The 26742-nt window shown below is 41.0% G+C and overlaps 1 protein-coding gene and 1 long non-coding RNA gene across 2 annotated transcripts in view; one reads left to right on the forward strand and one right to left on the reverse strand.

Annotated features, from left to right (window-relative positions):
* Positions 1-103: 103 nt before the first annotated feature.
* Positions 104-26742, forward strand: part of LOC135419781 (vesicle-associated membrane protein 2-like) — a 51060-nt gene continuing 24421 nt past the window's right edge. Inside the window, exon 1 of the mRNA XM_064666609.1 lies at positions 104-387. Within this exon, the coding sequence (XP_064522679.1) occupies positions 386-387 (2 nt within the window). The 5' untranslated portion in view covers positions 104-385. The remainder of the gene's footprint in view (positions 388-26742) is intronic.
* Positions 3105-25110, reverse strand: LOC135419785 (uncharacterized). The gene is made up of 3 exons (XR_010433150.1): positions 22844-25110; positions 16398-16656; positions 3105-13008 (listed from the first exon to the last, which is right to left on the reverse strand). It is a non-coding gene; the product is annotated as an uncharacterized LOC135419785 (long non-coding RNA).

The raw sequence follows: 26742 nt of genomic DNA on the forward strand, positions 1-26742 counted from the left end.
GTTGCAGAAAGACACAAACGTTTTCACCGAAATCCCCCCAGGCGTCCTGGCTGGACTGAGCCCCGCTCCGGTGACCACACCCAGCCAGACGCTGCCTGCTCCGCACGGGGAGGAGGCGGGATGTGGCAGGAGCTGGAGGCTCCGTTCGCGTTCGTCACTCCAGGACTTTCTCCTGGCTGGCGTGAGGGTGGGGAGGGGGTACCTCCGTGCCTTGCCTCTATTTCCTACCCTGTGATAAGGCGCAGGCATGCTCAGTAGCCGGTGCCTACCCCTCCTATCTCAGCAACAGTGCCTACAACAGTAGGAGAGCGTTGGCAGCAGGCGCGGAGCCGGAAAGCCATCTTTGCTGGAGAGGGAGGCAGCAGACCCCGCTCGGCCCCTCGCCATGTGAGTACCGGGGGCCGCGCCCGCCCCGCCGGGACCGGCCCCTGGCCCGGAGCTCGGAGGGACGGGGAGCTGCCCTGTTGCTTCCGCAGGGCGTCGGTCCGTGTGGGGGTGTGCGGCGGGGTGGGGTGAGGGGATGGGCACAGGGATGGAAGGTGGGGAGCTGCCGGAGCCCCGCGGCCGGCACCGCGAGGGTGCGGGCGCTGGGAAGGGCTCGCAGGGCGGGGGCTCGGCGGCAGCACCAGCCGGGTCTGGCGTGCCTGCTGCTGCTGCTGCTGACCTGCGAGCGCTCAGAGGGCTCGCACTGCTGCTTATCCAGCTGCCAGGCAGCAGCGGAGAGGTTTATTGACACGTTTCTAGCTCGGATTAATACTGAAAAGGAAACGCTGGGCCAAGATCCTCAACAGGTTCAAGTCAGGATTGTTCAATAGCGTGAGTCACACTCGGAGGTGCTGCTCCACAGCAAATGGGTCCTGTCTGCTTTCACTGTTTAATGAAATGTTCTCTCAAATGCTGGCTATCTGATAAGTTCAGCCTCAGCGTCTCCAGTACCAATGGCTTCCTGTCAGCAGTGGTTGATAGTAATCTGTTCCTTCTTGTTTGCATCTCTCCGAATAGCTCTTCCAAGTCTTTACATTTAGCATTAATGAAAGCATTAACGTTCTATGGTAGGCAGTGATGAAACCCCCAAAGTCAATTCTGAAACCAGAAGTGTGCTGAGGTAAGTAGGAATTGATCAGACCCCTCTTCACTCACAAAAGGATTCAGGCAGCTAAATGCATCATTTTACTATTGTCTCAATTCATTCTCAGTGACTCTTAAGGGACAGCCAGAGAAGATGTCTAAACCAGTCATTTGTGCTGGTATTGGGTGATCTTTGAAGAACTGGAGCTTGGTTGATGCAAAGAAGGTGAGGAGTGCAGTCTTGGCAGTCTGTGATTAAATTACTTTTAAAATATTTCCAATGACCAACTGTTTTTCATGAAGCATTTTCAAAATAAAGTCTACAATCACATATTCTGAAATGTTGGCTTTTTTCTTTAATGCTATTTCCTGTATAATATCTCAGATAATAAGCTTTTGTCCATGATGTCCAAAATATTTCCAAAGCAAGGAACTCCTTGGAAGTAAAAAAATTGCTACCTAATAGAAGAATCCTTATATAAACACTGAAGTCTATCTAGTAAACCCAGTTCATTGTAACCTCCTGTTGCCTAGCTGTGTTTAGACTGAGCCAGGTGATGACTTCAAATACTTTTATTGATATGTGAGCTGTTCTTCAACGATTAATATAAGAGTTTGCTGTTGCAGTTCAATACAATTTAAGCTGTTCTGACACTAAGCAATAATTGAGGTAATGTTTAATGTAATGTGTGCATGTTTCAATCTTGGTGTAAATAGGTATCTGTGATAGCATTTGTAAATGAAGCAGAATGGACGATGCTAATATAACTCGGTCATATTTCTTCTGTAGGAGATTTGCATCAGACTTCTGACAAAAGTTACAGGAAAAAGGGAAAGCAGTTTTTGTCTAATTTGGCAATATAGACTTTCAGTTTGATAATCAAAAGAAAGCCAAGACAAATAACTAGCTTGTCATTGGCAGCGTCAGTCGGCTTCTGTTTTGTTGCCTTATACTGTAATGAAAACTTTTCTTTGAACATCTATCTGCATGAATATCATGTCCTGGTAGCTTCTGAGCTACTGATGAACAACAGAGATAAGTGTGTATTAGCTACCAGCTTGTAGCAGCAGCAACAGTTGTAGTTTACTGACTATAAGAGCTGGTTGCTAGTGAGCACCAAATGCTCTGCAGAGGTTACTCTGCTGTTACACCTGTAAGAGTATCGGGCTCCTCGTGTGCCTGTACAGCCGTGCACGTGAGACACGGTGCTGTGTCTTCAGCTGGTGTGAACTGCTGTTCAGAAAGATCTTCTTCACTGGGTCAAATGCCAGCTCCATCTATCCCATGTCCTGTCCCTTAAAGCAGCTTGCAGGGAGTGCTCAGGGAAGAGTACAGTGGGTATGCAGTGGTATTCCCAGAATACTTTCCCAGTTTCCAACAATTTAAGGCTTGGCAATGTCTGAACCTGAGGAGAGTTCTTTGTATTTCATGACTCCTGATGAGTTTTGTTCTTTCAGTGAGGTGTTTAGTTGCTTGGTTTGCAGTGTCCTGGGGCAAGGAGCTCCACAGCTGGACTGTACAGGGTGTGCAAGCGGCTTCCTGTTGGTTTTGAGCTGGTAGGTAATAGGTTCCTTCTGATCCTACTCTTGTGTTGGAAACCAGAGAAAAGTGTTCCTTATTCACCATGTTTTCTGTGATTCATGGTTGTGTTGTGTATCACTCCAGCAGACCTGCCTGAGTTACAGCAGGTGGGAATCTGTCCCTATGGCCTCTGTCACAGTGAGTACAATCCAGGGCAGGTGAGATACATTCAGGTTACAGATAACTTTCATTTTGTGCAGGCACAGAGAGGAAACTGTGACATCAAAAGGTTGAATGACGGGAGAAGGATATAAAAGGGCTTTAAAGCAAGAACGGAGAAGGGTTGCACCTTGCTAGTGCAGCTGAGAAAATTGTTCCAGGTGTAAGGAAGAGCACACAAACTTACTTGGAGGAGATGTGAAGAGCAGTGAAGGCGATGAGAACAAAATGGTGCTCAAAGTTGAGGTGCTTATAGGATTTGTTCCTCCCTGGAAAACAGACCAACAGCAGCAGGTGAAGTATATGGTTTTGTTTTTTTTTTAACAATAGTCACAACTCAATAGGTAATTATGTATAATAGTAGCTCACAGCGTCATGTCATCTGTTGTTTACAGACAGGTCAGTGACCAGACAGCAGGGTGCTTTTGATTACATTAATCCAATACAAATGTGCTCTATTGCAGGGTACAACTTTTGTGAGACAAGCAGCAAAGCAAAGCACCTGGCTCTCCCTGGGGCAAAATTGTATCTCATTCCTCGGGTAGCAGTTAGAGCTTCCTAAAAAAAAATCCTTCTGCCTGTTTTAGAGCAGCAAGGGGTACATCCTGGAGGGGATGGATGGGATTTAAATGGTTCCAGCAATAGTAATGAGTCTGTTCTTACTGAATGTCTATTCAGTTTCTCAGAGAAGAATGTCATGGCTATGGTCTCCTGCTGTTAGTAGAGCAGTACTTAGCCCTGCTTTTGTGGGCATAATTTTATAAAACTTGACAAAATCTCCCTGCCCTTCTCTTGTACTGATCAGCAGAGACAAACCAACTCAGTGCAGTACTCTACACCGTCCTGATCCACTGCTTTTAGGGAGTTTAAGTGGCTTACAGAAGTGCATGCAGCTAGTGCATGTCCTAGGAAAGTCTAACAAGCATGAAATGGAGAGATAAACTTTCTAAGTGGTGCAGCTGTTCCGTGCTGTAGGTGCCTGTGTTCCCTTAGAAATATGTTTCCCAAGAGCTCTGTAAATCCATGGTGGCAGGAAGATTTGAGTCCACTGGAGCTCTGGGGCTTTTACACGTGGCAGGCACCTGCCTCAGACCCAGCCAAGCTAAGTTCAATATTGACATGTGCTGACATTCTGCCTCCTCCCTGCAGTCAGCCAGAGGGACCCAGGGTTTGAGAGTCTTTTAATATTGGTTTACACAACCACAGCTAGGAAGGAGTGGGTTATTCTTCTCGTTTAAGGGATGTAATGGAGCTCATAGCGAAAATAATCAGGCTGTACTCAGGGCTGTGTACATGAGAAGAGGATGTTGAGAAGGGGAAGGCACCCAATTTTCAGCATGGTTCCATTTGGACTCTTGTTTGCTGGTTCTAAGGCTAACAGCTCTTGAGGTAAGAGCCTTGAAGTAAGGGCATTGGGAATAGGAGCTGCTTTTAATCTGCTGCTTTGAGACGTTACCAGAGGGGTGTTTGTGTTTTGTTCATTGTTTGCTTCCCTCGCCTTGCTCTCTTCTGGCATCATGCAGACACAGATCATCTTCATGTATTGCTTTAAAAATAAATGCTTCAAGCTCCCATGAAGTGTTATTCCTGATACACTCAACTTGCCATTTGAAATAAGGGTGGCCCAAGTAGGTCATGAATCTTTTGAATGCTTGGGTGATGAATGTTTGAAAGTGTAGAGATCAAACTGAATGGTGTCTTGAGGACCTCAGTGAAGAAAGTTATCTCAGAATGGGAGCAACTGAGAATTATATGTGACAAGTACACATGTTCTCCAAAACAGGCTAATGTGAGGTAGATGAAACCCAAATATATTTAGTTTGGTGGTCCCTTCCTTGTGAATTAGCTCTCATTTGTTCTGCCATGCACCAGGCATTGTTCCTGTTGACTTACAGGCATTTTACATAGATAGTTCCAGCTGTGGAGGACACTTAAAGTGGCTGCACTAGAAGATGAATTGGTCTGCCAAAGGAACATATCCTCTTTTTAGGTGCTATTTACATAATTAAATATTAATTATTCCTCAAAAATTAGGCCACAGAGCCATGTTTGTGTGCACAGGTGTGTACAGGATGTTCCCAGCGTGAACAGGGAGGGAGAGCTCTTCTGCCACCATTTGTAGGGTGCAGAACACATGGAAGATGCTCCTTGACAGCTTTAGCCAAATGTTTACAGTGCTCTGGAAGGGGCAGGACAGACTGTCCCAAATAAGTTCAAATTGACTGAACTGTTCGTTTTAAGTGATTACGACTCAGAATATTCTCTCCCCTACGTCACTCAGTGTTCTCTGCTGTCATTATTCAGAGAAATTACCTGCAATTAACTGGGCTGGAGTTTTTTAATGATGCAGTTCTCTTTTTCCCCGAGGTCTGTGCTTGAGCCCTTTAAACTCTTTTCCATTATTCACTGAAGAGCCATCAAATGATTGCAAGGCTTTTTTTTTTTTAACTGCTCAGTTATGACAACCTTATGTTTTTTCAGTGTAAAGAAGTAACTCATTGGAATAGGGCTGTCTGTACATTTGCAAGTGTTTTGTCAGTTGCAATTGTGTTGTAGCTTCTGTACTGGGTGAAATAATGAGAATGGAAGTTCCTGACCAAACGATCTGAATTATGTGATCCAGTTCCATGATCTTTTCTGATGAAAAATTTAATGAGAAACATAAAAATACTTATATTTCACAATAAATGAGAGAAAAATTTAATTTGTCTGGTTTTTAACTTACACCCAGACTCCGTATCACAGGGTCAATGGAGAACTCTTCTAGAAATTAGAGTTTTTCCTATGAACACCTTTTAGAAGATAAAAGCCACATTATTGCAGGAGTTGTGGTTTGTTTGTTTGTTTGTTTGTTTTAAAGTACCTTCTGATCTTTTGCAGTGCACTGCCAATGTAAACCAGTAAATGTATGGGAATGGTTTCCAGTATGTGATCACTGCATATTTGGAAGCACCAGAGAGCTGACAGTTTGTATTTATGAGGAGTCAGTGCTGCGAACTTCACTGAAGGTTTTAGTATTCTGCAATATGTCATTACTATGCCGAATTGAAATGGCCTTTGCAAGTAGCTGGAGACAGAATCAGAAGTGCTGGGTGGTAGGAACACACCAGAGACTGTGATGTGTCCTGCTTCATCCAATGGTGTCCTTGTGCTGGAGTCTAAGTAGGCAAGCAAGTGTCCATAGAGTTTCCAAAACTCCTTACGGGGTCTGGAAAAGAGCTGAAGAGAGGAAATGCACAGCAGCAAGTGTGGTACTGAACTGTTCTTAGTCCCTGATACTGGGTAGGTGCTGATTTTCTTTTAAGATGCTTACACGAGATTCAGATGGGAATTTATATATTGACCTTTTAAAATTTTAATTGGAAATTGAAATTTGAAAAATGAACAGTATTAAAAATGCAGTCATTGTAGCAAAAAGGTTTTTCTTATTTCCTATTCTGGATGGAGGAAAATGTGTTATGTTACAAAATTATCAAAAGATTTCTTTGCATTGTAGGAAATAAAGTTGCAAAATTTGGTTTGAAATAACTTCTTTAAGGACTGTAGTGCATGTGTTCAGGAGAAATATTTTGCAGACTGTTTTGGGAGATACAGAAAAATCTGACTGGATGATGTCCTAAGCAAGTTCATCTAATGGGCTCTGCTTTGAACAGATGGTTGCACTAGATGATCTCCAGAGGTTGCTTCCAACCTCAGTGCTTCTTTGATTCTATTTGAAAAGGTCAGTCCAAATTGAATATGTTCAAGCTAATTAAACTAACGTTTGGCTCTTTCCCAAACATTCAAGATATTGATGTTTCATCCATGACAACTTGGTAGCATTTTGATTTTCAACCTGTTGGCAGTGGATGCCACAGAAATACCTCTAATAGAAGGGGAAAACATATAGCGTTCAGGAAGGGAGGAAATGTGGGAGCTTAAAAGAACGTAGATCACTGGAATGCATTATTAAATTTGGCTTAAATGCAAAAGTTCATGTTCCTCCCACAGAGAACAAAACCCAGGTTCCCTGCAAGTGAGCTTTCTCATCTTTCATCTTCAATGCCATCTGCTCTAGCTTGGTGTCAGCTCCCATCTCCCTACATCACGTCTTGCAAGAGCTTGGTAGCTTGGAAAGAGCTATTGTTCGGTTCCCCTGTAAATGCTGCCTCAGTAGTGCAGTGATCATTTTAATAAAATTATGTATGCCTATATCAAGGTAAGGTGTTCAGGTCCATAACAGAGGAGAAGGAAGTCTCACTGTTGTGTGCAGCACACAATAGGAATCGCTGGCAGCAGGCAAGGTTAGCAAGGAGTGATGTGCTGGCCAAGGCAGGAGTTGTGACCCACTGCTACAGAGCTGTGGCTTTTGCAGCTGAGTTTGTAACTTCTGGAAATGGTGAGTTTAATACCTGGTTTATCCACTGAAACAGTGGCTGTTGGATCAGCACAAAGGACTGTGTTGCATCAGGGCATGGCTGCCGAGGTGGATCCTGGTCTGTGGAGCTGTGCAGGAGCTCACTCAGCAGAGTAGGCTCCTTATATCCATGCTGGTAACAGGTTCCTCTTGTTTCTGGGCTGTCAGAAGCAGGATGGATCCTTAGCCCAGCGTCTTCCCTGCCTCTCCACATCTCCTTCCTCATACTAGATTTCATGTACCTCTGGAGGAGAGGTGAGGAGTGAGTTTTCCCAGTGGGCCGTGCAAACTCCAGTTCTTGCTGGAATCAATCTCTGAACCTGCAAAATGAGCGATCCACCCAAAGACCTTAGCTCCACTGAAATGTGGTTGCCTATGTAAGAGCAAGTGTGCACCAATGAAGGAAAGGACTTGGGAACTGGCTCCCCAGGCTTCTTGGCATCTTCTCTGCACACACAGAAAGGCAGGGGAGCTGGCTCTGGGATATGGGGCATGTTGTAATGCACTCATTGCCTTTTTAGACACCAACGGCCTGGATCATGCGATGTGTCAGTGTTTTAGAAACATAAGGGTCCTGATAAAGCTTTCCTAGAAACTATGAAAATCAGTAATTATCCCTAAACCCACTTGTTATCTACTTCAAGAGGTTAATGGTTAGAAATTGCATTTGTTCATTTGAATTCACATACAAAAATAACTCCTCTTTATTATGCTAGTGAATCTGGCCCTACGCAAGGCCTTAATTACAGTGTGCTGCAGTAAGGCAAAGGGCACTGCTGCTTGAAAGAACAAACCTGATCTGCTCTTACCCACCAGCTGTTGGCACGGAGTATTGTATGGGTTAGTGTTCTCTAGATTATTTTGGAGTTTACAGGGGAATTCTAAGCCTGTACATTTCTTATTGCTCTCAGAGATCCTGAACCACATTGAAAGAAAGAGGCGAAACTTTCTCATGCCCTCTCTCTCCTTCTCTGTCCCTCACTCTTTTAGGTTGATCTGTGGGAAGTCTTCCTGAACTCCAGCTATGTTTGCTGATAGCTCTGATAGAGAACAGTTCCCCCTTCTCTTTCCTTCATGTGTCTCCAGTAGTATCCATTTCCAGTGTATGCACAGAGAGAGTACCTGCACCCAGCACCTGTCACCCATGGTGGCAGTTCAGGTGGGGAAAGGGGAAGGGAAGCAAAGGAATGAAGAGCTTTAATCAACAGCAGCAAAAACATCACAAGTGCACTGAGTGACAGAACAGCCCTTCCAGAAAGTTCTGGGAATCGAGTTGTTTCCTACACTTCAAAAGCTGACTGAGATTTGATGATGACTTATAGCCCACCAGCTTACCAAGAATTTCAAGGCAGAATTCTCTGAGCTGGTGTCAGCACTGTGGTTGAAAGACTTTCTGCTGATTGGGATCTGGGGAGAGCTCAGCTTGAGAGTGGGTACTGCCAGGATGAATCAGCAGATATCTTCCTGGAAGCAATCAAGTCTGGATATCCCAAGTGTTTAGCAGAGATCCCACCAGGCTATAAAAGTCTGTTTGTGAAACGTTTGACTTCTTCTTTCCAGCAGGGAGCTGTACAGTCATTCCCTGACAGCTGAGATGTTTTCTCCCACACATACATGAAGATCACACTGTGACATTTTTCAGCAATTTCGTTTACTAGATGATATAAATACAAAAATATTCCAAGTCACTTAACACCCTTGATGCTTTTTTCTTTGCATTGAACATTTTAGGAGGACTGGGAGAAGGGAATGGAGAGGCAGAATATGCCCCATGTGTCTTGGCATGTTGACACTGACCACATTTTTCATGTCAGTCTCAATTGCTTCATCAACATGAAGCAACACAGCCTTCTGTCTTTCATCTTCATAACTGATGTGTGGCTTCAGCAGCAATGTTAAAGCAAAGACCTTTCCACCAGCATGTTCATTGTCCTTGTAGTGACAATCAGTTCTATGCAGTTGACTCCAGGGGAGAATGAGCAGATTTGATTAAGTTCTGTGCAGAGACTGAGATGTTTTAGAAGTAGAATGATCTCCTAACAGAAATCACAGCTGACAGGTGCTTTTCTTGTTTAACCCCCACCTGGCAAAGACAGAGTTATGAACTATGCGAGTCGGTGTTTTTCTTGTTGCTGACTCCCAGATATCTGTTTGCTGAAGAGCTCCTTCAGCACCACAGTTTTAGAAATAAAGACTGTGTTCAGTCCTGAGCCGCCTGTCCCAGCCCCTCCTGTTTCATGAGCAGTCTGGATGGTGAAACTTGCCATGCAGAAAGAAGGCACTTTGACTAAAAAATAACAATTACAGAGTCAAACACTATATATTTGGGCAGAGGAAAGACCTTAACAAGTCAGATAGACTGTGTGTGTCTGTATGTAAGAATCAAGAGAGGGTCTGCACCTTGGAGAAGGAAGCAATGAACCCAGAAAGAAGAGCAGAGTTCTTCTCAAAAATAACCTCCTTCCTGTGTGCTGTCAGTGAACCAGGGGTAGGAAGATTTCTGAGTAACTTGCTGTAATCTTGGAGGAATCTGTAGTTCTTGTAGCAAGTGAAAGAACTCCAGAAACCTTATGTTTGATTGCACTGAATGGCTGCTGATATTGAAGTCCTCTAGAAGTTTAAGTGCTACCTAGCAAAGGGAATAGGAGTCCCAGAGGTCATAGCTGTTTAAGAAGCTAAATCCAAAATCCCCAGAGGCAACATGGCTACTGACTGTGGATCAGGCTCAGCTCAGAGCTAAATCGTTCTGTACAAGGTACTTTCACTTTGAGATGCTGCAGTAGCATTGCATAACTTGAAGGGAAACATTAAAAGAAAGTAGCAGAAATTAGTTCAGAAGGTAACTAACTCCCAGTGAATTAAGCATTACTTACTCTCCTGAGTGAACCTGAAAAAATCCCCAAATATTATAAAACATTAAACATTTAACAAAACCTAACCAGTGACTAGTTAAAAGTTCATTTAATTTAAAGCTTCGCTTTTTTTTTGTTTTTTTTGGTAGTTTGGTGATGGTGCTTGTCTCTGTGTTTGTTCTAGCACTGCTTGTCTACTTACAATAAAGGCAGCTGTTTCCATAAACTGGACCAGAGTAGTTGTGCTTCAGTGTTTGGATATATGTAACCATTTGCAAAACTGCCTTAGTCAAAGGATTTTTTGCGAAGTCTTATGTTTGTTTCTGTTACCTTTGTTTTGCTTTGAACCTGACTGTGCAGGTTGCTGGTGGGATTTTGCATGTAAATAATGAAGGAAGGTACTTGATAAAGATTGCTTCCTCTATTTAAAAAAATTATCATCTAGGATTTAGGATAAAAAATGAGAAACTCTTCTTATTTGAAGGGTGGTAGGGAGGTATTGTGAGCAGCAGACAGGAGGTAGCCACTTGGTGAGGGTATGGAGGAGGCAAATATAGGTGTTTACACTTGCAGGCTGCTGCACTGAGCCAGCATTCCCTCTCCTGACAGCACAGTCACAGAACAGTCTCTCAGCCAGGTGTCTCAGGCAGTGACTCACTCACTGAATACAGCTCTGTTGTTTTCACTGTGGTCCCTTGTTAACCTGCAGATGGTCTATCTCAAAACCTGCCTGCTCCTGCCATTTCCCTGCTGAATGTGACTTGTATTTGAGAGTTTTCCTGTCCTGAGGTGGCTTGATTACATGTTGATTACAGATTCATCAACCAGCAAGCATCACTTACAGCTCCCAGTGAGAGAGGGCTCCTAGCCTAACTCCCTGGGGAAATGGCCTTCCCTGGAATCTGACAGTAACATGCATTTTGGAACTCTAGCAACAGAAACATATCAAACAGCCTGTCAGTGGTGACAGGAGACAGCACTGCAGTAATTCCCTTGTGTTGTCAAACAAACAAAGGGAATTCCTCTGCTGTGAGCTACAATTTCCTTTAATTTGGCCAAAGTAGATTAATCTGCATTTATTCTTCTTGGCTGTCTCTTGGAAAGAATAAAGTCGACAAACTTGGCTCATTCTTTCATAACAGAAAAGACTGGTTGTAGGCTGAGGTCAGAAGAAAATTAATTTGGAATATGTGAGGAATTAAGGTGAGGGCCTTGACTCATTCTTATGGAACTCTTTTTTTCTGTTCTGCCAAGCTCCAAACTTGTAAATCCTTCTTTCAGGAGAAGTACAGAAAACTGAGAATTGTCAGGATGGAGAAGGCTTTTTATACTCTAACCTCACATCTCACATGACAGCATCCTGGGTGCCTCAGCGCTTGTACCAGGCACATGAGAGGTGGTGTGACCTCTCAACAGACCTAGCAAACAGCACAATCCTAGCTTGTAATAGAGACTGGAAATTTTAAGCAAAGCTTTCTTTCTCAAACTCCTTTAATTAGCTACTAGGACTCTAGATATTCTTGCTATGTACATGCAGAGGTAGAGGAGCGGTCATGTTAAACCATCCTTTCCAGTTAAAGAGCTTTTTGGACAAAGGCTGACTGTCTCTGTACTGAACATGTACACTGGGACTGCAGCAAAGAGAAGTAAGATCTTTGTTGTGCTAAAAATGGAGCAACAAGATAAATGTCCCTGTGCAGGAACTATTCCCTGGGCAATACCATTGCTTCTACTGCTAACCCTTGTTTGTACATGAACCCTGTAGCAGCTACAGAGAGACAGAATGAAGAGGACACGAGGACAAACTGGGACGTTCAACCCGTTGTTACATCAGCCATCACATTGCCTCTATTGCACAGAGAAAGAAATCAGAGCTATCTCTGTCCTCCTATCTGCAAAGTGGAACACAGGGAAGAAGAAGAAAAAAAAAGATTCAAGGACTTTGTTTAGTCAATCACTAAAGTAATGGAGGGTGTTTGGAACTGGGAATTTCTTATAGTTACTGCCATAATCAAGACAGGTTCTTCTTGAGGAGCCTTTACTTTCCCAGAATGTAATGTATTTTGTATTTCCAAGTACAACACAGATTTTGTATAGAACTTGCTCTTGGGTGTAGTCAGATAAATGCTCAGGACGCTTAACTCAGAGATCAAAAGGACAAGTAAGTTAACCTTAGAAGGATTAGGATAGAAGATATTAATACTCCACAAGAAGTGTGAGATTTTTAGGTGAGAAGATACTCAGCACAGGAACAAACACCTCTGCCTAGGAGCATGCAGATTTTTTTTTCAAATTGCTGATGTTTCCAATGACAGTTGCCCTGTGCAAATGTGTATAGAGAAGGCTCAGTTTAGAAATTTCCATGATGCTGTGCAAGAGCTGTTCTGCATATGAGCATTATGATCCAAAGCATGTTCTATTTGACAACTCGATGTTTTGCTCTGTCTTTGGAAATAGAGCCCTGAGAGACTGATATTTTTTGCATATGTGTGCATTAGATGGGTTGTTTTGGGATAGGCAATTTGTTTTGTTTATTGTTCAGACTATCCAAAATGGAGAAGCTGTTTGACAAATTCAAATGTTGGAACCCAGCATCTTGTCTTTGGGGTCTTGTCTCCAGGCCATCGGGGTGGCTCTTGTCCCACTTTGAAGAGTACTTGTTTCTTGTCAGTCTTACTTTGCTTTACAGAGGACGTGTTGTTGGTGCTCATCCCTTCTGTGAGGAGGTATCCTTCACAGCAAGTTTAATGGACACAAACCAGTTAACAACTGTTTTAAGTCATGTGTCTATAGCATCAGAGAAATTGAGAATGCATTTCATAGAAGGACAGTGTGTTGACTGCACAGGAACTAGACCTGTTCATAAAAGCTGAAGGTCATGGACTGTATAACACCACACTAGGTAGAAGAGGATGCATCCAGCAGCTTTCTCTTTCCTCTTTGTCCCAAATCTGTAATACACAGTTAAGTAAAGCAAAATGATTCTTGGAATACTGGCAACCTCAGCACTGCACAGATTTACACTGTGTAAATATTGACAACTGAGCCAAAGAAGAATTAAAATCTTGGAGAACTAAGGCAAATATAGCTGTATAGCATATATTTAATGGATTTTTTTTTTTCCTTCAGAATTAACAACTGTTAATGGGAATTAAGAGAGAAGATAGAGCATCCTGGTTTATATTCAGTAGCATAAATGAGTAAAAATGATTTATGTAGTTCTCTTGCATGCTTATGATTGTCTCAGAGCTTTAATGAATGTCTTCCCTTTGCTGATATACTCCAAAATTATCTCACCGAATTGAGTTAGTGTGGGATTGCGTCTCCATCACAATGCTCCAGAAACCGATATTTTAAAAGAAATTAAGACTCTGGTCCTCTTCTTGAATGTTTTTTCTGTCAAAGTACTGGGTGAAAAAATAGACTGTAAGAAAGAGCCCTTACCCAGTGTTTGGCTGGGAAAGTGGCTCCAGGCTGGTGGCTTGTGCTATTCATTTTCACCTGCAAACGTGCTGGTGTTTGGTGATACAGGTGGTATTAAGTACCAGTTAAGTGGTGAGAGAAACAGGGGAGCAACATGTTTTAATGACGTGACCCTGGTGGAAGAAAGATGTACTGGTCCGGTGAGGTGCATGTAAAGTGGGTTACTGTGGTAAATCATAACCATCTCTGCCTTGCTCTTTCTTTTTTGCCTCTTTCCTCACCCTTGATCTATGACTAACTGACTACCTCTGAATATCTCTGCTCTTTTGGACTACTCTGCCTCACAAACCCTTTTGTGGAGCAAATTTGCTCCAGCAGTGTGTGCACAATATGTGTCTTTTAGATTTCTCATCAGAGCCATATCTTGTGCCATTAGGAATAAAGTTTGCTGGCTTGCTTCTGATTCGAAATTTGATTTCTTAAATGCTAACAAAATTAAAAAAATAAAAAGAAAAAAGCAGAAAAAAAAGCAGTCATGCTGTGACATGTGAACGGAACAGAACGGGAAAAATATCCTCTGACTAGAAAAGATCTTTGAAGAGAGAAAATAAATTCCCTATGGAAAGATCAAAGCACATGAAGTTAATGGATTATGACAAGGTAAAAAAATACCTGGAGAAAATAGTAGGTTCAAACATAAAAGAGGGAAATAGGAAAGAGTGGGGGTTTTGTTGGAGATAAAGGATAGTTAGATGACTGTCTAAGTACTTGAGATTATACGTTCTGGCTAAAGGGCTATTAGTGGGAATAGGGATTTTTTTCCTTATGTCTAGTGCAACATCCACTTATGTGGTGTCAAGGTAGCCTTGGAGTTGCAGTCCTGAATTCCTGCTCTATTGCAGTGCTCTGTGCTGGTGACTACAGCCTAATGCACCTTGTACTGCAAACAGACCCTCTCAGACTGATACAAGACTGATGTAATTGCAATAATTCTTAAAGTCACTTTAATAGTCTGAGTAGGTCCTGCTAGGGTCAAAAATGTATGGAGTTTATCTCAGAAAAAAAAGGCAGAAACCCATCTGGTGAGCTAGGAAATATTTATGGGTGTAGAGCTCTAGAAAAACTTTTGTTCAGGTTACTGTTACCAAAGATCATCTGTACTGCTATAGGTATCTCTGTGCCTTCTGCACTGCTGCAGCATTTGATGCCTCACGGTCATACAGAAACAGAAAACTAAAGCTGAGGTACAAAGACCCTCAAAGATCTCAGTGGCATGCACATCAGTGGGGATCAGAAGTTTGAAATGCCTCTCAGGAAGCTGGGATCAGGTCCCTCTGTCCAAGGCTATGCTGGACTTCTGTGGCAGAGCAGAAGCTGCCCCTTACTTCTCCCATTTGGACACCCTTCCTTCCTTGGGGCTCACCACAAAGGAAAAGTCCCAAGGGAATTGTGCCAGTGCTTTACATGCACGAGGAGGTTCACCTGCACTAACTACAAAGTGGATCTACTGAGGGACTCAGCCACACATCTGTAGGTGTGGCTCCTTACCCCTGTGGTTTATTTCTCTGTATATTTGAGCGGTTGAATCTCCACAAACCTGCTGGTTGTTTCGTAGATGGACACTGATGTCTACAGTGAGAGAAAACCCAACGTCTGTGGCCTGTCCTTCTTAGCAACACCTGCTTGCCCTCTGTCTTGGGTCAGCTCCTCATTTGCCTTTTCACAGTTTTTAAGAAACAACCTGTCCCTCTTGTCTTTCTGTCTACAGAAGTTTATTTTGATAAAGGCAGTGGATCTGTATAGTGACCAGAAGGAAGAGAAGTTTGCTTATGTGGGTAACCTCTGTATTAGTGACTTGATGGGAGAGCTGAGCAATCCTGGAGTGCATTTAGTGCTTTGCCTGTGGCCGTGTGCTGCCAGAGTGGTTACCAGATGGAGCAAGAGAGAGATTAAGGTCCTGGTAAATCCTTGTCTCCCAGCCCTCTCTCCTCATTAATGCTGCCTGTGCTTTGTATGTGCTCCTGTGCTGTTCCAAGAAGTGGCTAAACTGACGGGCGATCTGTGTTGCTTCCAGCTCACAGGCAACTTCAAATTAAATATAGTTCACTTAATTAAAAATAAAATTGTAAACCCTTCTTTTTGTTAGACAATTTCACTTTAAACTAGAATTTTTTTCTCCTTGTTTTAAAGCAACTGCAAGAGCAATAGTCTCTCTTGACTGTCTGTATGACGAGAAGGAACTATGTAAAGGAATAGATTCCAGTGGGTGCACAGTCCAGAAGGGATGGAGCAACATGAGTACAAAATTCAGTTATTAATAGCAAAGCATTGCTATCTTCTGTTCTTTTAAGATTGTGTGTAGTTTGGTATAGTATAGACCAAAAACCAAAAAGTTATGGGAAGTAGATGCTGCAAGACTTGGCTGAATAGAACAAATGGTTTTGATCAGAAACATTATTACTCTGGAAATGAGAAGATAAGAGACCTTGAGCTAAATATTTGACATTCAGAATTCTTGATAGTAGGATGCCAACAAAATTTCAGTGGAGTAACTGGAGAGCTGCCATTGGGTGACTTAGGCAGTATGTCAAGAACTCATAGTATTGAGGCCTTTGCCAGCTTTCAGTATGAGCCCATGATGCTCCCACCTTTTCCATGAGAATGAGTCTGTTTTAGTCCTTTTTGTGTCTTGAGAAAATTGTGCAGTTTATGTCTGGCACCACTGTTGGGTTTTTTTGGTTGGGTTTTTTGTTTGTTTTTTTTAACCATGCCATCTTAGTTCAGCAGCTAAGTTTATATACCAGTCTTAAAATTTCAGTTTTCAACCTTTACCTTATCATGTTCCACTTGTACAAAGCAGCAATCACAGTGGTGCCTTTTGGCACATGCTGTTTGTGCCAGGCCCAGGGCTACTGACCTGCTCTGTGCGGTGAAAAGGAGTTGTCCTCCCAAAGGTCATTCCTGGGTACAAAAGTGCAGTGACTCCTTCTCTTCCATCTCTTTCTGTTTCACAAAGCTGTGTATGGCTTTTCTTTTGTATATTGGCAGTCATTTCCATCTCAGTGTTGAGGTATGGAAGATGACAGCACAGAAGATATTGCTGCAGTAGGGTACTCCTGTGAGATGATGCTGGCAGCACATGCAATTGGCCACATTGATTTCTTCTCTTTTCATAGCTGGGAAGAAAACATATGGAATTAGTGAGCAACAGAACCTCAGTTTTCATTTGAGAAAGGAAATAGAGAATGATTCATTCTAAAACCATACGCTCCAAAGGAGGAAGATTTGAATTATTAACAGCAGATCTAAACATGACGGGTGCTGACACCTTCATCTCTTTTATTTTTACTGCCGTGGATTTTCTTCACATGCAGTGAGAGAATTACACTATAGGAACTGTTAATGGTTTCACGCTTCCTACCCATTTTTAGCTGCCTAATTTATGGAAAGCCATTACTAGGTGAGTCACTGCTTTCACGGGATTAATGTGGCTGAGATAGAGCTTTGGGTGTTCCTTTAATTTCCGTATTTGCTTGAAAGGAACATCAAATCCACATGAAAGCCCTTAGTGTTTGGTATAAGGTAGAGTTCAGAGTCTCTGTTCTACTTGATCACGTACAAATATTGCAAGAGATGATCCCTGTCCCTATAAGCTAACAGGCTAAACAAACAAGACAGATATTTATCTGCATTCTAGATACTATGAGTTGGGATGTCTCATTGTTCAGAATTTGTGCCCAATTGGATGGGAGTTAAATATTTCCAAGGATTGCAAACAGAAGCAATACTGGGAATCTCACTGCAAATCTCACTATAAAAAACTTATTGCAGAAGCACGTTTACTCTCTTGTTGATCTTAGGAGGTTTTGCTTAAACATTCACATGTTAAAAAATATAACATCCAAGTCTGAGGGTCAGGGTTTGCCCCCTAATGATAAATGAACAATGGGTTGAAATACATTTTGGGCTGTCTTTTTCATGTAACAGGAGGAAATGCAGTGTGTAAAATACTCAAGCACTGACTAAGGTGTGGATTTCACAGCCAATACTCTTTGTAATAAATAACTCAGAAATATTTGTTCAGTTTCAAGAACAAACTCCAGAAGACAGTAACAGATAAAATTTAAAAGAAATTTTGAGTTGATTTTTTGAGCTAATTTACTCTTCTATAAATCTCTAAAGTTATCACAAAATTACTTATTATGAGCCTTTCACTGAATTAGAAGCTCTTAAACATCTGTGTAGCTGTTTTCTGCTACAGGTTTTCTGTACAGGTCTCCCTCCAGAGGCTGGTTGGTTCATTTCTGGGTAGGTTTCTTAGGGAAGGAGCCCTCATCTCTCTGCACAGCACATAACAGGTAACAGAGCTATCCACCTTTGGCTTACTTGTGCCTTGCTGGGAAGTCTGTTGTGTGAGTGAGTCAGTGTGGACCTGGGGCTGGGTTATCTTTGAACTGCTGTACCAAAGAAATTACCATTTTTCGGTGCTATCTGCAGGGAATAATGAATGAACCATCACTAGTTCTCACTCTTTGTTTTCCACTGGAGTGTTTGTGGGGCATGAAACTGGAGAAAAGACGTTACAAGTAATTTATTGCTCAGGGTTGTTTTTCTTTCCCCAGTTTCTTTGTTCTCATACCAATTACTCTGACTTAAGAAATTATAAACTTCTTCATAATACTGCTTGAAGATTGGTATGTTTGCTGTATAAATTCTTAGGCAGATCTTCAGCTACTACAAAATGAAGTAACTTTGAAGCCACAACCTTTTTTTTTTCAGTTACAGATCTATTGTATATGAGCTATCCACTTTTATTTTTCCCCTAGGGATTTTAAAATGCTTGAAACATTCTAAAAACAAAAGGAAAAAAATACAGTAGTGACTGATATGCATAAGGTTGGGAGACACTAAGTTACCAGTGGCTCATTAAATGCTGTTACAGAAACTAAATATAGATTGCATTAATCAATTGGTGTATGTCCATGTCTTCATGTGTACCCCCAAGTGTACACTTCTGAAAGAGGTGTTAGAAAATAAATTCCAAATTACCCTTGAAATCTGTCATCAAACTGAACACAAGTACTTGCCTACTTGTACTTCTCAACCAATAAAACATTCTCAGCTACTGTTTTACAATGTGAGTCTGTGGTGGAGATGGAAGACTGTTTGCATTGACATCTGTAAGAAAATTCAAAGCACTCTGAGTATGTAGAATTGAACTGTTCCATCATGCTTTTCCTGGTAGGACTTTTCTTAATGGGAATGTGTTTGCACCACGTTATTATTTACTGGCTGTACATCTGGGTTTTCAGGCAAGTATTTTTAATTTTCTTCTGAACTGAAATCAATATGAACGTTGTGGTGGATGCTTTTATTTGTACTTTCAGCACACCCCACATTTTTCATGTTGTTAATTCATTCATGGCAGTTGAGTGACTGAGTGCAGAAAAAAGAGGAAAAGCATTGGCATTGTTTGAAAGCTGAATGATTGCTTGCATGAATGCCTGCAAGAATGATTTCTTACACTACTTCTACATAAAATAAACAGTGTCCTCCAGGGAGAGCCACTGACATCACTGAGGCATAACACTGAGTAACAGTAGCAAAACCAGAAAGAAGTGTCTACATGCAAGACTTTTAAATGGTGCTGGCTTTGGCCTTTCCAAGGAAATACAGTTTGTGTGATTACCTTTTTTCCATTCTGCTAAACTTGATAGAGTGGTGAAGACCTCATAGATACAAATTCCTAAAAGCTGGGGGAGATCAGCCAGGTAAAGATGAGGCCCCACTTATTGTTGGCAGCTGAGGAAAAGTCAGCAGGAGAAGCTCAGGAGCTCTTTGTTATTGTGGTTGGCTGTACCCAGGGATGGTTGGGACCTCACCACACTGACTGTTCTGACACTCACTGGCAGGAGAAAGGGTGGGGAAGAGCAAGTGGATGTGACAGGAACTGGAGGTGTTACAGGTTAGCAACCCTTGCAAGATGGTAAGGGAGGTAAGCTGGAGGTATTTTGTTGACTTGGGAGGGATGGAGCCATTTTGGATATGAAATCAGGCCTTATTGGTTTAGTTCCTTGTGGGACAGTTCATAATAAAGTTGCAAAAGTTGCTTTTTGCTGACAATTTTTACACCATAAACCAGGGAATAAATGGAGTAGTTCTGAATATTGCTCATGTTTTAGACTAGTAGAAGGGTTAAGGCTCAGTATCAACAAAAACTCTTTAGAGACCCTAACCACCAAAAAAAGCAGAAATTGTATACAAAGTAAAGAAGTATGATAATATACCATGAGTGTTTGTTCTACAAATAAATAAGCCAGTGGATTGAATATTTGTCCTGCTTTGAAGCATTACATTTCCAAGCAAACTAACATGCAAACCATTACTAATACAGTTCTTTTAGCACCCTTACTGAGATCTATGTTTCATTCTGTAGCACAGAGAAATTTGTGAGTCCAGTGCACAAATGAATCAAGCAAAAATATTCTTTCCTTTTGGGCATTGACTGTTGTCTCCAGTTGCACCAGAGAACATCTAAAGCTGTAAAATGGAGCTATATTCTACCATTTAAAGCTCCTTAGACATTGCCTGATACATTGAGGACTTGTGACAGTAATATTTTACTATAATTACTTTCGTAAGATGAAGACAGAGCCCTGAAGTTGCTGTCAGTTTTCCTGTATTAGTTAAACCAAATACATGTGATTCAGACATATCCTCTGACAGAATGCCTTGAATTTACATGATTAGAAAGCTCTTCATATTAAATGCAACTCATCAAGGCATTTCTCACAAGTAAAATACCTGTGTCAAATTAGCCCCTTTTCCTTTACAATGATAGGAGAGTAATCTTACTGAATTCAAGCAAAATCTCTGAGCTACCTGCACATCAGGTGGGTAGTTACATAACACCTATAATTAGTTCCAAATGTAAAACTCCATGTGCAAAACTGAAAGCTGAGTTGAAGTTCTTTAAAAAAAACCAAAAAAAAACCCCAAACAAAACAAAAAAGCCAAACAAAAACAACTGCCCCCCACAAGAAACCACCAAAAAACCCCCCAAACAACCCCTTCCCAACCTCCCTCCCCCAAACCAAACCAACAAGAAAAAAACCCCAGTACAAAGTGGTACTGCAAACTTCTGAAAGAGAGGCTTTTTCACAAAATTAGGCCCTTCAAATCTATTGAATCTCATAAATATTAGTCAGAAGCTTAGTAAGAAAAAATGCTTAGCAGAAAGTGTTAGAGGGTTCTTTATTGTGGTGGTATTGTTTAGGAAGGTTGTTTATAGAAGTAAGGTGCAGGTTCTCTGGAAAGTTGCCATAAAACATAGTTATGTGCTATCAGGACATCAGTAACCACTTACAGACTGTTCTCTTATGCTAGTTTGAAGCTCCTCCCAGAAGCACTGCTATTAATCCACATATGCACAGATGGTGCATTACATCTAATGGCTGCTGGTAAGCATGTGAATGCAACATGATGGCTGCAACTAGTAAGAACTTGCCTTTATTTTTAAAAAGTTGTGGTACTGTGCAGTAACTCAGATGCTCTGGTATTTGTGAGGCTCTAATTCTGCAGGAAAATTACTGGAGGGAAACTGTGAATTTGGTAGAACTTCACCTAAAGAAGATTATAGCAGAACGCAAGAGTGGAGTAAAAAACCAGACAAGTGCTCCACTGATAAAAGAAGATGGATCAACTTTGATTCATCATGTTTACTCCCCTGTGTGAGCACAAAGTAAAAAATAAACTTGCTATAACCATGCTTGGTTGGATAGTGTTGGTGAGGCTGTGATAATTACTGGTTCATTATTGGAAGCTGAATGCTGTTCTTTTAACTCCTAAAAGATTTGAGAATCTCTGTTAGTGTTTAGTGACTATAAAACAGTAAAGGAGCAAAATAAAACCTTGAAAATTAGCAATGCTCCAGAAGGTGAGATGGTTAACAAAATGATTTTTTCTGCGAATTACAGATTATATTTCATTTACATGCATAACTTGGGTGTAGTAGTGTGGAGAGATTACCATAATCACCAAATATATACTTTATCTGAATTTGAGTTAGCAGTCATTGATAAAAAACAAATTAATTCAGGTAGAAACTGTTTTTATTCAAATGAACTGCAGCTTGAAACACACACTAAGGCCAGAATGTCGTTAAATGACTTATTGTGTTGTGTAGCTATATTATTTCATAGTTTAGTTTCTTAAACCATTACAAGTTTTTTTTGAACATATCAAGGATTGGTTTGTTGATGTTCAAGTATTTTATTTGATATTCAGCCTTCTAACCATTTAAATTAATAACCTACTAAACTTAGACCAGTATGTTTTTGTTTTCTGGACTGGAGAATAATCTGATGTCAAGCATCTCTCCCTGAGCCCTGATGGTCATGTACACTTGTGTATACACATTTGTGGAACTACTTCAGGCTCCTAAATAGCATAACAAAGTCTTATGTTAGTAACTTTTATGATTTTGAAGTGCCTCAATACTTCACAGTTTATTATTTCTTTAACTTTTTGATTTGGAATTGCCTGTGAGAAGTCTGAGCAGCTAACAATTTTTTTTTTTAATAATTTGAAAGTAATCTCGGAACTGCTATTCAGTGGATTACTTACAAGCTGTAGGTTGTTTTTATTTGAAATCTGGAAAAAATGGAAATGTGGTCTGTTCATTTAGGCTGGTTTAACTCTGTAATTTTTTCTTCCATTTGAACTCTGGAATCAGTCTTCAAAATCTGTTTTCCCAATAATACTGTAGTTTGTCTTTCTGATAATATTTGTCTCAGTTAGCTCATTTAAATATTCAAAGACAGCAGGTACTGCAAATTTCAATATTTTTATGAGTATATTATTAAATTATTTTTAACAAGATAGTTCTAATTAAGACTAGGAAACTGAATCAACCCAGTTATAAAGAGACTGGGCAATGAACAGCTTAAAATGTACTTCGCTAAGGATCTCGTAGGTTTGGTTTCTACCAAACTCTAAGAGGGAAAACACTTCTGTTCATTTATCTTCTGAATTTTCCTGTGGATATTCAGCCACTTTATGGGTAACCTAAAGAGCTTCCCTCTCAGGTTTTCATGCAGGCACCAAGATTCTTCATATTCACAAGTCACAGCTCTTTCTTTTCTAGATACTGTGGTGTCTCAGCTGATTCATGACTGAGGGGTCTATGCTGCAGATAAGCTTTGGGCAGTCCTCATTAGGGGCCCTGCCACTGAGCACTGCAGAGCATACTGCAAGGATTAATGGCTCTGTCTGGTGCCCTGGGAGTTTTTCTTGAGTTAACAGTGATAAATGAACCATCAAAATGTCTGATACAAATACTGCTGGGGAAAGAATCAGACAAACCTGTATCAGATCTGAAGTAGAAGTGAGTCCTCCCTGGAGATAAGGGAGTGGTCCAGATTAACTCCTGAGTCTTTTTTCAGATAAATTTTCTCTTTTCCGTTATTCTCTTAAAGGGAAAAAAAAAAAAGAAAAGTAAAACCTCAGTCAGAAGGAAGTCTGGTTTGGAGATACACTCGCAGTTATGTCAGAATCTGTTGCTTACATTGGGAACTGACTGACCTTGTGTGGTTCCCCAAATTTTTACTATCAGTCCAAAGCACAAGGATTTCATATTACCATCTAAACAAAATCTAATTTAATAAATGGTTAATTAACTTTAAGGGAATACCTTTTTGATATGGAATACTTAGTGCCATATGTCACCTTTGCATCTAACATACAGCAGTGTTCTTTGTTGGCTCACACATCTGTCTGTGAGAATTATAAGGCATCACTTACAATTACATCCTTTTAAAGCACTTATAATATATTAAGTTTTGCTGCATTCAGTGACCACTTTGGTTTTCTGGAAGCACAATGGCTCTGGGCTGTGCCTTGTCAGGTCACTAATCTCCATCCTGCACTCAGCCCATCAGCCACATGAGAGTGACTCATTCTCTGCAAACCTCCTGTTGCTTAGTAGCTGTTTGTAATGTGAAAGGGAGTTGGGAAAGTAGTGGTGAGGTAAGAGGAAAAGGGCTGGGAGGCAGAGTGTTCCTGGCTGCCTAAAAGGAACTTGTGAATGAGGGCATTATTTGACCATCTAATTGGGGAGAAATTTTTCTGGTTCCTCACAGGTCCAAGGCACATGAATTTACATGTTCTGCTGCTCTCTATTGTCAGCAGTATCTAGGAAAGTTACTCGTGTGGGGGCCTTTATTGTGTGCATTTATTTACTTAACACCGTGGTACCACTTTCTCTTTTAAAAATACCACTTGGTTACCAAGGGAACTGGTTACAGCCCTGCACACTTTCCCTCTGCTTGGCATGTGTGCCATACACAAGGTTCCCAGTTGTGTTCCAGGGACTGGATGTCTGAGCCTGTAGTGCCAAGACTGCATTACAGCACTGCACCAGTGTGATGTGATGGCTCAAATGCAAAAGGACACAGTGGCTAAAGGAGTAATAATAAAAATGTAATAGCTCTATCAATGCATTGAGTCTTGCTGTAGGTAGGCTGAAGTTATTGTGGACAGGTGGATTTAATTACCAGTATTTAGTTGGGGTAGTTGTAGAAAGTTATTTAGCTTTTTGATGGAAACAAAATGCATGAATAACATTTGCTTCTAACTTCGAGTACGTATGTGTATCCAAATGTGATAGCAGAAGGTAATACTTTGCCCTTCAAGGGATGTAACACAGATGGAAAGACTGAGAGAGCTGGAAGAGTAGCTTTGAGGGCAGGGAATCCTATGGGAATGCTTCTCTTTTTTTTATATAAACAGGACTTCATGGGTGATTGTAAATGGGTTGCTTTGTCTGAACTAAGATTCTCACCTGTTCTTCTTCTCACTTGAATAACATATGGACAGTTCAAATTTTTATTCTTTGACTTTTAAAGAATAACAGGTTTAAATCTCAAACATTTCTTTTCAATCCTAATGACTTTTTTAATTCCAAAAAAGGACATGAGGAACTAGTGGTTACTTTTGAGGTATTGTAAAAAAAAATTAACTTCCAAGTTTCAGAAGAATGCTAAGCAAAATAGCAATAGTCACTCAGCAGACACTGAGGAGACAGTTTCCATTTATCTGGAGAACCCCAAGGGCTGCTTATAGTGGTGCAACTCACAACAGATTTTCAGCAAAGTGTCTAAGCATTTTCATAAACAGCAAAAGGCACTCTCCTGAGTGTAACAAGACTAAAAGATAGAACCAGGATAAACTGGTCTTTACTGAATTATAGACATTTGTGGATTTAGTTGGGGTGAAAAAAGCAAAATTAAAGTTTAGTTTCTGCACTGTAGCATTTTGCAAATATACAGGTGTGCACAACATTGATTTAAATACCTCAAATAAATTAGAAAATCAGATGCCACATCTCAGCCTCAGCATTGATCCACAGAGTATACCTGTGAGCTTCTGAAATCACACTAAGGGTTCTGGAATTGTGATCTAAACATAGGTCTAAAGCAAAGACGGTCATTAAAAAATATCAGTTTTCAGAGAAGGACAGATGGTAAGATAAAGGTGTGAGCATAGCCTAAGGAGAAGCTACAAGGCTCTTCGTGATCCCATGAGGATGGGGAGTTTAGGAGAGATGATGGTGGTGATACAGACAAATGTTACTTTACACATTTGTATGATTTTCTGTTAGTATTTAATGAATTTACATCACTTTGCCAAGTGATTTTTTTGGCAGAATAGTCTCAAAGATCTTCTTTAAAAGGTCTTTAAAACTCTGGTTTTGTTGTATTCAAAATGTTCTGGGGTTTTATTTTTTTTCATTCAATGAGAACTTGAAATGAGAAGTTTCCCTTTATTGCTTTAATGCATTTGATTGGTTAAATGGAATCTAGTTTCATTAATCAATGGATGTTGAAACTGGGGAGAAAATACATTGTGTGTGAGTCATAGCACTGTGGGAAGGTGGAGCACCTGTGATAAGGATACAGTCACTTGTAAATGGGAGCTGTGTTTCATGGAAACTCTTCCAGAACTGAATAGGACATTTTGTGAGAAATAAGGATGAAAGTTTGGCTTTCTGTACAGGTACTTTTGCTGTTCTCTAACACTTGCACATACAATGTGACTGCTGTTTAAGTAATGAATAGGTGGGATAAAATATCCAGTGCAGCTCTCTTGGCCAAATAGTTAGAGAAGATTTAAGCTTAATAAGCCTCCTGATAATTAAGCTCTAATATAAGTAACGATGGTAATTACCCTATAAAGTTTAGTTGTGATGAAACAGCCACTGACTAGCAGTGGCACATATATATAGCAAGGCTACAAAAACGTTTTACTGCTGATGGAAATGTGACTTTCAGCTGTTTTGTTATTACTGTCTCTTCTTAAAAAAAAAAAAAAAGGCATGTTAATAGTTGATTTCCTTCTAAAGTACAACAAGAGTGCTGGGAAATAATTTACAGGCAAGTAGAAAGCCCCCAAGCCTCCTAGGTTTTAATTTGAGTCTTTTAAAAGACAGGCACAGAAAACATCCTTGATCCCAAAAATGTTACTTAAAAGCACGGAAAGCATATCAATCTTTCCATTCTTTTGAGAGTCTTCATTGCTTCTCTGTATCAGAGGTAACTTTTAACTGACTACAACCAGCAACAAATTATAGCATTTTCTTCTACACCAGCACATGAGTCAGTGAGTAGGGGATGGCTGAGTCAAACTCTACCCTGATCTTTCCCTCCCACTCCCTGCCCAGCTGCTGCCTGTTTACCCCTTAGGGTATATCCCATGAAACTGGAAGCCTACACAGAATATTAGAAATAGTGGGTGCTCTTACTCCTTTGCATGAGAAACACAGGCCATGTCTGCCCATAACGTCAGCGTGAACGCCAAGTACAGCAGCTCCAGTTCAGGGACTTTGCTTAAAGCTGACCATTTCCACTCAGCTGTGTCCTTAGGGATTGCTCTGGAGGTTGGAAAGAGAGGTTTGTGAATCTGGAATATCTGGCAGACTAGGATGTTTAGCATCACTGGGCTTGTTCAACTCTGGCTTTAGAGTTATGAATTTTTGAAACATTTCTCTAGCAAGATGTCTGGTATTTGTCTCTTTGCCCTACAGTTTGTCTTTAAAACATTGTATTTCTTCTTTATCTTCCAAGAAGAAGAGGGAAATGGCAGCAGCGATACTGACTACATTTTCAGTGTATTTATTGTTCTGTTCTTGTTTCAGACATATCTCACTAAGGCACTGGGTACAGCTTTGTTCTGTTAGGCTTCCTCTCTCCCACAGCCTGGTACAC

This window comes from Pseudopipra pipra, chromosome 10, assembly GCF_036250125.1.
Source record: "Pseudopipra pipra isolate bDixPip1 chromosome 10, bDixPip1.hap1, whole genome shotgun sequence".
NCBI classification, from domain to species: domain Eukaryota; kingdom Metazoa; phylum Chordata; class Aves; order Passeriformes; family Pipridae; genus Pseudopipra; species Pseudopipra pipra.